Genomic DNA, 13,127 nt, shown 5'->3' with positions numbered 1-13,127 from the left:
AAAATCCTCTGATAGCTGTGTCCACATCATTCCTTGATAAGCCAGCCACACACAGAGCTCTTCCCCTATACAGAGCCTTAAAAAAGTTTACTGCTTCTGCACCAGCAGCGCCACACAACACAATATTGTTGTTGTTACAGCCACTCTGTCCATGGGGATACTAAAGTGTAACATTGTAATCTAAGAAAATATATTCTCAGTGCCCACTGGCTGAATCACAGTGCACCCAGCCCAGCTAGGAGATAAAGGGTACTATCAAGTGCAAATAGCTTAGCAGTAGCTTTTACTCTCACTTTGTGAGGTGGCTCAGACTTCACAAATGCCACATGTTATTTTTATTTTATCTTTATTTTTTTTGCTTTACCTTTAAGATGATAAGAACTTCAGAAACATCTGAGCATGGTCCATATTTAATTGGTTGGGTTGGCTGTTGGAGCATAAAAAAGCTAAGAGGCAAGAAAATTTAACATTGAGATGCACTTTGTAGAGATCTTGGCTAAAAGAGGGGTGTGAAAGCAGTAGCTGGATACAGCTTCTCTCTTTGGCTAGCCACCATCTCTTCATTGAGTTTTAACACATATCACAACCACAGCATAAAAAGTGTTTAATAAGAAGAATGTAGTATATTCTTTTTAGTGTAGTATATTTTTGTTTTACTCCCAATCTCATGCTCCACACTCCAGTCCGGTAGGTGACGGTAATGCGCCTATAAGCTAGTTGGCCATCCGCCAATCAAATCAGAAGAAGAAGTAGAAGAAGAACATACTGAAAACAAGCAACAGAAGCTCCACGAAAGGACGTTGAACATTTTCTCCCAAGATTTTCGAATTAGATTGCCAAAACGTCGTACGCAATGAGGTAATCGTCATTTTATATGCTGGACATTACATTCCATGGTGTATAACAGTTTGTATGAGCAGAGTGTTGACGTTAGCGGACATGTTGCTAGTAAGACAGCAACGTACATGGATTGAACGCTGCATACTAGCCAACACCTTAACTCGGTGGATTAGTCATAATATGAATTCTCAATCCTGATGTGAAGCGCGTTTACGACATCATCGCTGAAGTGCCGTGGTTCTTCTACATTCAATATCGGTCATTTAAAAGCTGCCCGGTAGGCTAACGTTAGCTAGTGTGGCCTAGCCACGTATATGAATGAATGAATGGACCGACACGCTAGCTTAGCAACATAGCATTCGTCTTAACAGTGAGATCAAATCGTAAATATCAAACCAAGCTGAGTCTTCTTGCATTTCTGTGTCTGTGTCCAGAGGAGACCGCGGAAGGGGCCGGGGAGGCCGCTTTGGTTCCCGGGGAGGACTGGTCCAGGGGTGAGTTGAACCGTAGAGCTGCTCCTCACATTTGTCACCACAAATGGAGGCATCATGATTGTAAAGCTTAGCCCGATGTTAATAGATGAGGGTCATCGTGGTTCCCTTTCACTTAAAAAGTACCAGTGCTAATTAATGATTACCTGGAGCTGGGTGATATTCAATTCAAATTCTGAACATGTTAATAGACGAAGTATTGGCATTTTAAAGCAGAACATTTTTCTTTATTTCCAACTGAATGAGCTGGGGTGTCTGACAGTCTGAATAATGCAAAATGTATAACTGTCCAAATGCTCCCTGTCCCAAGTGTACATAAGATATTCTGTTCTGTTGAGGTCATTATTAAAAAACTTCAAAATGTGTATCTCTTCCTCATTCCTTTCTTAGGTACCGTCCATTTGTCCCACACATCCCATTTGATTTTTATGTGGTAAGTAAAAAAGTGTTCCACTCCGTTTTGGCTGCAGTCAGCATCATTGTTAGATGTGGTTGGTCAGATGTGCTAGTGCTATGTTGTATAATCAAACCCTCAAGTGATGTCAGTGTCCAGAACTATATTTTCAAAGAATCTTGTGTTGTCCTGGGAGCATGTCCTGTGAAAAGAGCTTTTCATAGAGCAACAAGACACTATTAGTAAAGAAGGGAGAAATGCTCAGCTTACACCTTTCATGAGTAAACATCCCCACCATGTCCACAGTGTTTGAATGGTGACCACTGCGTTTCAGTCATTTTAAATATAACGCACACATTTTTTACAGCTGACAAAGCAAATCATTAGAAATTTTGTAACTTGTGTTGAGGAGACTATTTTCTACTAATAAAACTGCCACAGTTAGCATAGCAGCACTGAGTACTAAAACAGATTGTTGTTTGTCACTAGTGTGAGATGGCCTTTCCCAGAGTGAAACCTGCTCCTGATGAGACAGCTTTCAACGAGTGCTTGCTAAAGAGAAACCAGGACCTGAGCCCCACACCTGCTGAGCAGGTCAGTCCACAGACCTGCACTCAGACAAGTTACTCTCACTTGTTTATACTCAGTGTGTAGGTTATTGACAGAAAACTTTTTTCCCTGTCTCTTCCTGCATAGTCCTCCATCTTGTCCCTGGTCACTAAAATCAATAATGTTATCGACAACCTGATTGTTGCACCCGGCAACTTTGAAGTGGTAAGTCATTGATTGTCATTACACGCTGAAGCTGAATAATGATGTGTGACCAGTAAAGATTGATATGAATAGTTGAACAGTTTGAAGAATTAAAAAAAACACATGGGAATGATATAATCTGCATATAAGAATATTTAAAAAAATCCTTTTTAATAGTGTTGATCCTGTGTCTCTCTCATAGCAAATTGAAGAGGTACGACAGGTGGGCTCTTACAAGAAGGGCACCATGACATCAGGACACAACGTCGCTGACCTGGTTGTAATCCTCAAAATTCTCCCGACACGTGAGTGATTTCTAAGAAGTGACATGTGCTTAGAAACTGTAAAAATGAACATTGTATAAAAGTAAACAGCTTCTGCTATACTTATAATTTCTGAGTCTTTAAGGCCCTTTGGATGAGTTTTTAGATGTTTTTGGTCAATGGCAACTCTATTTTGGGTTAAACTCTGTGACAATTTATCACTTTGCAGACCTCTGTGGATAATTCTGTGTCAGGAGTCAAAAGTGTGTTTGACATAATAATCAGTTTGTTCTAGTATGAAGAGAACTTTATAGACATCCTTATCTTCTGTGTTAAGTTGGATTTTTTTCTTTAAAGTGGAGGCAGTTGCTGCTCTGGGAAACAAAGTAGTGGAGACCCTTCGAACACAAGACCCGGCTGAAGGTAAGGCACTAATGCCAGGTTCCTCACTTTTGGTAGAAGACATTTTCAGATACTTATCTGGTTTAAATTGGGCGGCTGTGCCTGAATTAAATGTTTAAATAAATAAATGTGGATAAAGAAATAAATGAATACATGTGGACATAATACAGAAGTAAATGAATTAATGTGTTAAACTTATTCCCACAATTTTTCCAACTTTATTTTTTTCAACATTTAATTGTCCATATGTAAATGAGGTAGGCGGTCCCAAACTCAGTCTCGAGCAGGATTGGTCAACTGAGCTATACACACGCACAGGCCCTGGGGCTCCGCTCCTCACACACACTCGCTCAGAGACAGAAGCAGTGACTGAGACTTGAGCTCGTCACCGCAAAGCAGCCGCTGAGTGACTTTGTAGAACAGTGGAAGCCGTGAAAACACTGAGTTTGTCTGGTCACATCTGCTCAGAGATCAGCTGCTTCATGGGCAGAGCAGAATGCAGGTGGTTTGTACCGAGCTGGAGTTTCTGTTTCCTCCTCTCTGCTCTCTCCTTGTGCTCAGGAGAACACGAGACGTGACGCTCACAGTCAGGATTACTGACACCTTAATCATCCCAATAAAAAATAACCTGAACTAACCCTCTGAACTTGAACTAGTTCATTTTAAGTGTGAACCGGCTCAACACTCAGCATTGAAAGGCAGAAGTAGTAGGACTGGATCATCACACTCCTGTGACCGATCCTGCATGAGACTGCGGTTAGGCCCGCCTTTCTCATTAGCATAAGCACACAGAAATGAGGGAATAAATAAACGTGGAAATATATTTAAGACATTTATTTAGACATTTCTGTTATAAACTTATGTATTTCCTTTTTTATTTATTTATACATATATCTACTTATTTATTTATACTTAAGTCATGTATGGTCCTCCATAGTGTGTGACGTAGGTCAAGTATTCTAAAGCATTTAGTGATGTGGCCCTCAATCCATTGTGATGTTTGTGTGACAGGCAGCTGACCTTGAATCTGCTTTTTTCAGTGCTGTCAATGCTGACCAATGAGACAGGCTTCGAGATCAGTTCAGCTGATGCCACCGTCAAGATCCTCATCACCACTGTTCCTCCTAACCTGCGCAAGCTGGACCCTGAGCTGCACTGTAAAAGCTTACACAACACACATAACAACCCAGCTGTGCACTGACAATGTAGTAGAGTTGTGCCAAGTTTTTCTTTCTGTAAATAGGAAAGCGTTACCCAGCAATGCATTACGTGCATCATTGTCTTTTAATTAGCATGGTGCTGAAAAGGGTTAGATGATACTCATTAATTATACAATTGTAGTTATTATTTTTGTTATTTTTGCCCTAACATATCTCCGAAACAGAAGTACATTTTAGATCTGATAAATCAGAACCTCACTGCTACCTGGTTAACAAAACATATCAGATTTGATGTTTGATTGTACATCACTGCTGTGTTCATTCACCCATGAGATTTCCAACCATCTTGACACCAAAATTCTTAGAAGCATTTAAACAGCCCAGATTTAGTCAGACTTCACCAAATGATATATTGATGATAAACATTGATACACATTCAGAGTTTTCTAAATGTGTGACCAAATTCATATTGGAAAATATTTCCTATCTTTGGATTTATTCCAGGGCTTTATCTTCTATTTGTAATTTGAGTTCAGGGGAAGCATGGGTCCAAGGTCTCTGGTTGGAATTCAGCCCTTAACGCTTGCGTTCAATTTATGCTTGTTTTTTCCTCAGTGGACATTAAGGTGCTACAGAGTGCCCTCGCTGCCATCCGCCATGCCCGCTGGTTTGAGGAGAACGCCTCTCAGTCAACGTGAGTAAATCTTGTTTTGTCACCAGAGCAAATTCATGCTTAAGCACAACTTCACGATACAAACATCAATTAAACATAATTTTTAACTAGCTCCATTATTAATCTTTAGGGTCAAAGTGCTGATCCGCCTGCTGAAGGACCTAAGGCTTCGCTTCCCTGGTTTTGAACCCCTTACTCCCTGGATCCTGGACTTGCTGGTATGACTACGTCTCTTAGTCCTGACAGTCGATTAGACAACATTTACATCATACTGAGGACACATTGTGTTACAGGGCCACTCTGCAGTTATGAACAACCCATCCAGGCAGCCCCTGTCCCTGAATGTGGCCTACAGGTTGGTTACCTTTCACCTCAGGTCTCGTCTTATATCGTCGCCACAGATGGGACATTGTGTTTAAGCGTAGTGTTGGACTTTGTTTTGAAGGCGCTGTCTGCAGATGCTGGCTGCTGGTCTCTTTCTACCTGGCTCTGTGGGCATCACTGACCCCTGTGAGAGTGGAAACTTCAGAGTACACACTGTCATGACACTAGAACAGCAGGTAGGTGTGATCCTTCTACTTTACTGCCAATGATACAGGTCGCTGGATTAAGGACGTTTTATCAGGATAAACTCCTTTCCGGCTGTTTAACTGGAATTGTTGATTTTTGTAGAAGGCATGGCGCATTAAGGCCAATTTATGCCTCTACGTCTTTTCAAAAACGGATAGATAAGACCGCCCTATCCGTCGTGGAACGCCCTCTCCGAGCGTCTCGGAGAGCTTTTCGTGCACCTCTGATTTTTCTAACTGTCCGTGTTTATTTCGGAGACCCAACGGACTGCCCTTGGCTGTGATTGGTCCGCGAACGACATCATTTCCGTATGACGTCATTTCCGTATTTCACATTTCCGGACCTCAAACTTCCTGCTTACTTCCCTGTGTCACAAAAACCCAAACACAACTATGATTCTACGATTAATGTGACGTGTGTGTTAAGCCAGCGGAGTTGTCCGGCTGGCGGTGGCTCGTTAGAGCACTGACGGCATGTGTGCACGGTCACATACGGTTATAACGAGATTTCATAACGGCGCTAGCGCTGTATTCCCCTTAGAAAATCCGGTATTGATCACAGTAAATTAGACTGAATATGGTGAGTGTGTTAATTTAATTTGTGTGCATTTGTGCAGGACATGGTGTGTTTCACAGCTCAGACTCTGGTGAGGGTGCTTTCTCATGGAGGATACAGGAAGATCCTTGGCCTGGAGGGAGATGCCAGCTGTAAGAATATAATTTTCACTATGACAGGTTTACTGAAGGGGTAGAACACTCACGGAATAGGCCATTGCATGTGCAGACTCTGCTGTCTGTGTTAAGTGTCATTGAGCTATAACTGAAATCTCAAACTTGTCCTACATGCCACTGTTCTGTTTTATAATGTTAATAGTCCTTTTTCTAGAAACTAGTGGTGTTTCCCAGCAATTACCTAAATAGTGGCAGCCAACCATAGCCTTACTTGTCCCACCACAATTTCAGAATAAACACATTTTTACACTACTTTTGCCTTCGTTACATCTGTGACTTGGTTTTTTTTGTCTTTGCTCTAGTGTAAAACAGTGCTCTTTGCCTTGCGATCACAGTATTCAAACACCTACAATTTGTTAACCATTCTTATCAAGTGGGCAGTACCTGTCATGAGATCAACACTCTTTGTGTACCCCGTCAACTAATTGTGTAGAAAACACTGTAGCATCAGTGATGACCATTACGGTCGGGACATGAACAATCAGGGTCCCCAACATCAAGTAGCAGCCCCCAATGATAATAATGTTGTTGCAGACCTAGCAACAGAGATGTCTACATGGGACGGCGTGATCGTCACCCCATCAGAGAAGGCCTATGAGAAACCTCCAGAGAGGAAGGAGGAGGAGGATGAAGCGTTGGAAGAGGGAGGAGATGTCGAGGATGAGAGCATGGAGACCCAGGAGTGATGAGCTCAGGTTAGAGCATCGCTATATTCTACCACAACCTACAAACATTCAGCAGCTAACATATTGTACATATTCCCTACTTCGATTATAATAGCGCTGTCATCTCTGCAAAGCATAACTCTGCTTTCTATTTGACAATGTGTTTTCAACTCTTGACAATTCTAATATAAAACATCGGTTAAATTTAACAAACTCTTTGTTTGTAGGAGACTTTCACAGGTGGGATTCTAGAGACTTGGAATCTGCAGAAACTATTAGATGCATTACCGCCACCTTCTGATTTGTGCATGATTAAACATGACTTCAGAACAAACATGTGTTATGTTTTGCAGCACAAAAAAAGAAAATAAACTATGTATGTAGTCATGGCTGAGAAGGCTTATACATCTTGCATCACGAGCTTGAGGCTAGTTAGAAATGTATTTTTATTTTTGGTCAGCACGCTTTCATTGGCTGTTGGTCGTTTCTGTCTGTGCCTATTATGGCAAATATCCAACAGCTTTGATTATTCTCTGGTGTGCAGAAGTCTTTAGCAGTGAGGAATAGTGTCATAAAGAAAATAAATAAGCTCCTCGCCTTGGTCAGTTAGCCATTCTCATGTACAGCTACAGACACACATCATAGGTTAATTTACTCACTTGCTCTGTTCTCCTTCCACAGTGAGTTTTGTTTTTTGATGAGGAACTCCTCCCTGGGCAGAGACAGCAGCAGGAAGTGTTAGACTTGAAGGCCACTGGTCCCATGATGTGCACAGAGAGAACGCCTCATTTTTTTTTGTACTGGTTTTACTTTGCCTGTGTTGTTTGTACCTCCTCTTTGTATTAGTCAATAGTAAAGATTTTTTTTAATTTAACTTGAGTCCTGTTGTTTGTGCCAAAGTCAGAGAAGATAATGAGAGTACTGGAGGTGGATCGCACAGATTCCCCCCCTACAGATAGCTGATGCCCATTAAATGAGAAGATGAAGGTATTCTTAGAATGGATGAGTGTCTGACACATTCAAATAATGCCAATTAAATATTCTCTATAGCAAGGTCTAAACATTTACATCTACATAGCAGTGCTATGAATGGGGTCAAACAAGACCAATGGGTCTGCAATGTTTCACTTCAATAAGTAGACTGTTGCCCACTGTTGTGTAGATAGTGGTTAAGACAGAATGTCTTGGCTAACTATATTGACTTCCTTCTCAATAATCTTGACTGTGTGGAAGGACTTCTGATGTTATAGAGTTTCATGGCAGATGATGCTGACCACCACTGGCTGGTTATGGGCAGTTTGACATAAAATGAAATGCTGAATTCAACTGTTCAGTTTGCCTTTTTATACTCCTAGATTTAAAAACTGCATGTTGTCTTGACCAACACCTTACACTTATAATGGTCCCAAGAGAGACTCTAACCTAAAATACATTAGTTGTTAAGAGCTTTGCTAATAACACTTACTGAAAGATTTACAGCTGGGTCAGTATGTCACAGTTTGACTTCTCTTACATGAATAAAGGTGATGTCAGGAGGAAAACAGATGCCTGCAAAGGCCATTAGAGTGGCTAATGATCAGTTAAACAGACTGAAACGTGTCACACATGCAACCCACCACAACCATTAGAATGTCATTGATGTGTGCAGCATCACTACATCTTTGCCCAGAGTGGACTCATTGAAGCAGAGCTGCTACTGATCCTCTCAGTGAGGCTGGTAGGTGTTTAGCAGTTTTTTATGCAGAGTGGAAGAAATTTGAGCGTCACTTATTATGGGCTCCTCTTTGGGATTTGGGCGCATTACTATCATTTCAGAACTTCTCTTACTTCACAGGATGATCAGTATGTTAACTGCATGGTCTCAGTGCTCCCTGTGGCTCCTCGAGATGTCTCCACCCTGTATCTTGGTTCATGGCTTGAGTTTGAGCCAGGGGTGGACAATGGTGAGGATAGAGAGGACAGAGGAGGCCAAGCCACAGGCCCCAACAAAGCCTGGCCCTGTGGGGTAAATCCCGAGCCGGTCCAGAGGGATGAAGATATCACAGCCGTTCTTCAGCAGGTCCAAGAGCAGCGGCGGGTTGCTGTACAGCACAGTCACTATCAGGTTGAGCTGTCTGCGGAGCCACACAGACATAGCAGGTAATGCCGGAGTGGCGGAGGAGGATAGTGGGTCAACGGGCAGAGTGGTGCTGGGGTAGGGTGAGGGTGGGGATTTGGCGGCTCTGTAGCGCGCTTCACTCTCCATCAGGAGCCGAATCTCGTACACATCTCGCGTCAGGTTGAGGATCAGAGCAAAAAGGTAGTACCTGCAGAGTTTAACCACATATATATTGTAAAGGAATTATGGCTCCACAGCAGTAATCTGTTAACAAAGTACCAGCTATGACCTTAGCCTCAACCAGGTTGTTCTTGTAAAATGAATATGTATACATCTATCCTGTGTATGCATACGAGGTGATGAGTACGCACTGGCAAATTCGACGTTAACTAGTGGATACAAAGCTAGGTCAAATAGACCATATAATATAAGTGTTGCAGGTTAAGTGATCTGTATTGTTCCATGTGCTGAAGATAAGTTTGTGATATTAAAGTAAATGTTGACTGGAGGGAAACAAGAACCTGCATCACCTGAAAGACCTCTGACTCCATTTGTGCTGGTCCAGCTTGGAGATAAGGCCTGTCTTTCCAGCCCACAGAACATTGTCACAGGCAAAGTACATGGCTTTGTTGAGGTGGCTGATGGTCAGGCAGAGTCTCAGCACGCTGTCAGAGAGGTGGATGGCCCTCTTGGCTGCCTCCAGTGCCTCAACAGAGTTTCCCAGACGCAGCACTGTTAGGACACAGACACATCAGTCACACTCTTTCCACTTTGGAATTTTAAAACGACCAAATGGCTGCTGCACTCACGTTTTCTAGTCAGGCTCATGTGTGTTTCCAGCTGACTGACGGTTTTGCGGAGTTCATCTGCTGCCCCACCCTTTTGCAGGGTGTAGCCCAACAGGGTGCAGGCATACTGAGTAGCCCTGTAAAACCAGTTGCAGAGTTAGTCCATCACAGAGATGGGGAGCCTCCCAGTCAATCAACCAATCACCAAAATATGACCGCATGTGACAATGTATGAGTTTTTGGAAAGCCTCCCAGCATGCACTGGGTCAGGAGACTCCATGGTCTAGGTGTCAGTCAAATAATACATTATACTGCAGTTTTCACACATATAACTCACTGAACTTTGTTCCAGCTGTGATAAAAACATCCTCACATTAGTGTCTAGAGATGGTTGAGCCTGAAATCTCCACATTAGGCTTAACAAGTTAGGGATCGAGGACCTGTTGCTATGACAACAGCTGCTGCGTGACAACCCACTGCGGTCGAACTGAGGTCAGTCATGACCAATAACAGGAGGACAAGGTGAGCACGTGTCCTGAGTGGAGGAGGGGATGTGTCTGAGGAAGTTGGAGTTTACCTGAAGAGTCGCTCCCTGGCCTGACTCTGAGCGGAGAAGCGGAGCCACGAGTCCATACCGGCCGCTCGGTGTGTGGTGGGAACCAGCTGTTTTTAACAGCTATGGAAACAGCCGTGAACCTGCTGCTGTTTCCGCTGGTTAACAAGTGTATTGCGCTGGAGGGGATGTCGTCTAAACCAGTGTTCTGAGGTCACTTAATACCACAGCACGTCCACTGGCTCTCTGACGGATATCCGCGTTCCACGTTCTTCGTTTAACGATCGACTACACACCAGCCAGCCGCCACCTACTGTGCGGAGGATGGAACTGCAATCTTCTCCTTTGTTTTTAAATTATTTACACAACATCAACACCACAGAGATACGAGGGAGCAGCTACAGAATTATCATATATAAACATGTTACAGAGAAAATTTTAACTAATAAATAACTGACCACATTATGTTCGATAAAGGAAGAGCTGCACACACTGTATGATTGTGTGTATGGGACAACTGTACTGTAAATGCATTGAGTGGCCAGCAAGATTAGAAAAGTGATATAAATAAAGATCATTAAAAAGAGGCAATATGGTTCCGTGGAAAACATTTTCGAATATAGAATAGCTTTGTGCTTCAGTATTGAGCCATATTGTGTTGACTTGATTACATTGCCCTATGAGACAAATTGTGATTTGTGAATATGAGCTATACAAATCAAATTTGATTGATAAATTTGATTGATTGACTTGAGATCAAATTCTGCTCTCTTCTTCTGAATTAACAAGACAAGTATCTGAGGAGTCTTCACATAGCTGACAAGAAAATGCCTTCTATATTACTGAAAGACATAAGCATCTCGTAGGGGATAGGGAGTTGAGGGGGGATAGCATCCCTTAGAACCAAAATAACCAAATGTATCCTTAAAGATGTTATCCTTTTCGGTGAGCAGGCAGGAATCAGCTTGGATAGCCTCCACATAACATGCTTGCTCATTGTTGTTTCCCTACAGCTTTTAAGGCTGTGCAAAGTGCCATGACATAATGCATATTATGATTTGGGGTTATACAAATATTGAGTTGAACTGAATAACAGGCATACAGTCCTATACTGCAGTCACCCCCCACCCCTGACCGATCAGCTCTAAAAGTTAATTACTCATCCTGTGTATGAAAATTGTTGTCAGACATTTAGGTTTTACAAAGTCACAATGTTTCATTGTCTCAGAGTAGATGGAAACGGTGAGATATCAGTTTTATCCATTTGTAGATGTCAAACCAGAGTAAATGCATTACACCAGAGGTCTTCAACAGGGGGTCCGCGGAGGTACTGCAGGGGGGTCTCAACATTTTTGGTTGATTAGACAATGTTTTTTTTCAACCAATTTTCCCCCCACAAATGTAGATGTCTTTAAATAGACATTAACATGAATCTGTGATTTATTTTAATAGCTCAGTGTTGTATGCAAGATGTATGTTCATAAATGGCAGTAGAACAGCCACCTTGTACCTTGCAATGTTTAAAATAAAAACATGAATGTATGAACCTGTTTATTACGGATAAAGCACTTTTGCCGAATACGATTATTATACGAGTAATCGGAGTCATTATCTGTGCTCGGACTGAATGAAAATCCTCACACAGCGTCACAGCGCTCCTCCCGTCACACACGGCTCTGCTCACTCACTCACGGAACAGCTCTCTGTCTCTCAGTCACTCAGGTTCACTGCGCATCGGGACTGTTCCATAGGCTCAGTCAAGGAAGCAGAAATGATTCGTTCATTTCCCGACTGGGTCTTCGGGTACGAGTCTTTGGAAAATTTTTCACGAGACCTGCATTGGCTCAGTAGAGGAGCGCTGGAGATGCGAGGGACGTTCACTGTCTCCCGGAGAGGTGAACACTCTGTGTTTTTGGTATGGAAAGACGTGAATTATATTTGTTCACAAGTCATAGTGACTGGTTTTGTTATTTTCACTTTACATTTACACTTACTTAACAGTAAAGTAAACCTCTATTAAATACAGTACAACATGACAGTTTGTATGGTTTGAAATTGTCGTTTATTATCACACTGGCATTTAATTATCACGGCAAACAATTACACTGCACTAAACTTTAAGTGTTAATGTAGGGTGAAAATAACAAAACCAGTCTGTATGTGATAATTCACGTCTTCCTATACTGGGGGCGCAGGGTGTTCGTTTCTCCGGGGGACATTGAACGTCCCTCGCATCTCACTCACACACACACACTCACACACACACACACACACACACCCCCCCCCCACACACACACACACACACACACCTGGTGTGGAAATAAATTAAAAAAAAATAAAAATAAAAAAATCATAAAAAAAATTCAAAGTTAAAAAAGAAAGTTATGTTGAACCAGCCCACTTCCTGGTTAAACCACACCCACTTCCGGGTTAGGCCCCGCCCATTCCGAGTACGGATACGGATAATTCATATGGTTAACAGATACAGATACTGATACAGATAATGCTGTACTCGCTCATCCCTAAACATCATTTTATAAATTAGTAGGGGGTCCCTGCTCCATCTCTCCATCAGCTTGGGGGTCCTTGGCCTGAAAAACGTTGAAGACCCCTGCACTACACTATATGAGAAAAATATATGGTAGTTAAAGTTTCGCAAAGTCAGCTCATATTATAATAATCATCAAAATGTCGCATCTCTCCTTTTTGGACCAGGTCTCTGTAAATAACATAGTCAAGAATTATT

General features: G+C 42.2%; 2 protein-coding genes across 2 annotated transcripts; one reads left to right on the top strand and one right to left on the bottom strand.

Moving 5' to 3' along the window:
• The first annotated feature begins 753 nt into the window (after positions 1-753).
• On the top strand, positions 754-7,816 carry ilf2 (interleukin enhancer binding factor 2). Its single transcript, XM_061092728.1, has 15 exons — positions 754-858; positions 1,275-1,334; positions 1,722-1,764; positions 2,215-2,319; positions 2,422-2,499; positions 2,681-2,783; positions 3,099-3,164; positions 4,184-4,300; positions 4,919-4,997; positions 5,107-5,194; positions 5,270-5,331; positions 5,422-5,536; positions 6,163-6,253; positions 6,812-6,972; positions 7,624-7,816. The coding sequence occupies exons 1-14, from the start codon at positions 854-856 to the stop codon at positions 6,961-6,963; spliced, it is 1,164 nt and encodes a 387-aa protein (XP_060948711.1). The 5' UTR covers positions 754-853; the 3' UTR covers positions 6,964-6,972; positions 7,624-7,816.
• Positions 7,817-8,271: 455 nt separating this feature from the next.
• pex11b (peroxisomal biogenesis factor 11 beta) lies at positions 8,272-10,636 on the bottom strand. The gene is made up of 4 exons (XM_061092729.1): positions 10,406-10,636; positions 9,850-9,965; positions 9,571-9,772; positions 8,272-9,248 (listed from the first exon to the last, which is right to left on the bottom strand). Exons 1-4 carry the CDS (start codon positions 10,459-10,461, stop codon positions 8,852-8,854), a joined length of 771 nt encoding a protein of 256 aa, XP_060948712.1. The 5' UTR covers positions 10,462-10,636; the 3' UTR covers positions 8,272-8,851.
• Between the last annotated feature and the right edge of the window lie 2,491 nt (positions 10,637-13,127).

The sequence above is a fragment of the Limanda limanda genome, chromosome 19 (assembly GCF_963576545.1).
Source record: "Limanda limanda chromosome 19, fLimLim1.1, whole genome shotgun sequence".
Taxonomy (NCBI): domain Eukaryota; kingdom Metazoa; phylum Chordata; class Actinopteri; order Pleuronectiformes; family Pleuronectidae; genus Limanda; species Limanda limanda.
The sequence above is the reverse complement of the archived record's forward strand: the minus strand, read 5'-3'. Positions and strand labels throughout refer to the sequence as shown.

Bases quoted from the DNA above. Each gene is read 5' to 3' on its own strand.
- ilf2 (XM_061092728.1), top strand. The intron at 1,335-1,721 runs GTGAGTTGAACC...TTCCTTTCTTAG, and splicing joins CGGGGAGGACTGGTCCAGGG to GTACCGTCCATTTGTCCCAC. The intron at 3,165-4,183 runs GTAAGGCACTAA...TGCTTTTTTCAG, and splicing joins AACACAAGACCCGGCTGAAG to TGCTGTCAATGCTGACCAAT.
- pex11b (XM_061092729.1), bottom strand. From the start codon at position 10,461: ATGGACTCGTGGCTCCGCTTCTCCGCTCAGAGTCAGGCCAGGGAGCGA. The intron at 9,966-10,405 runs GTAAACTCCAAC...CTGGTTTTACAG, and splicing joins GCCAGGGAGCGACTCTTCAG to GGCTACTCAGTATGCCTGCA. The intron at 9,773-9,849 runs GTGAGTGCAGCA...GTGTCCTAACAG, and splicing joins CATGAGCCTGACTAGAAAAC to TGCTGCGTCTGGGAAACTCT.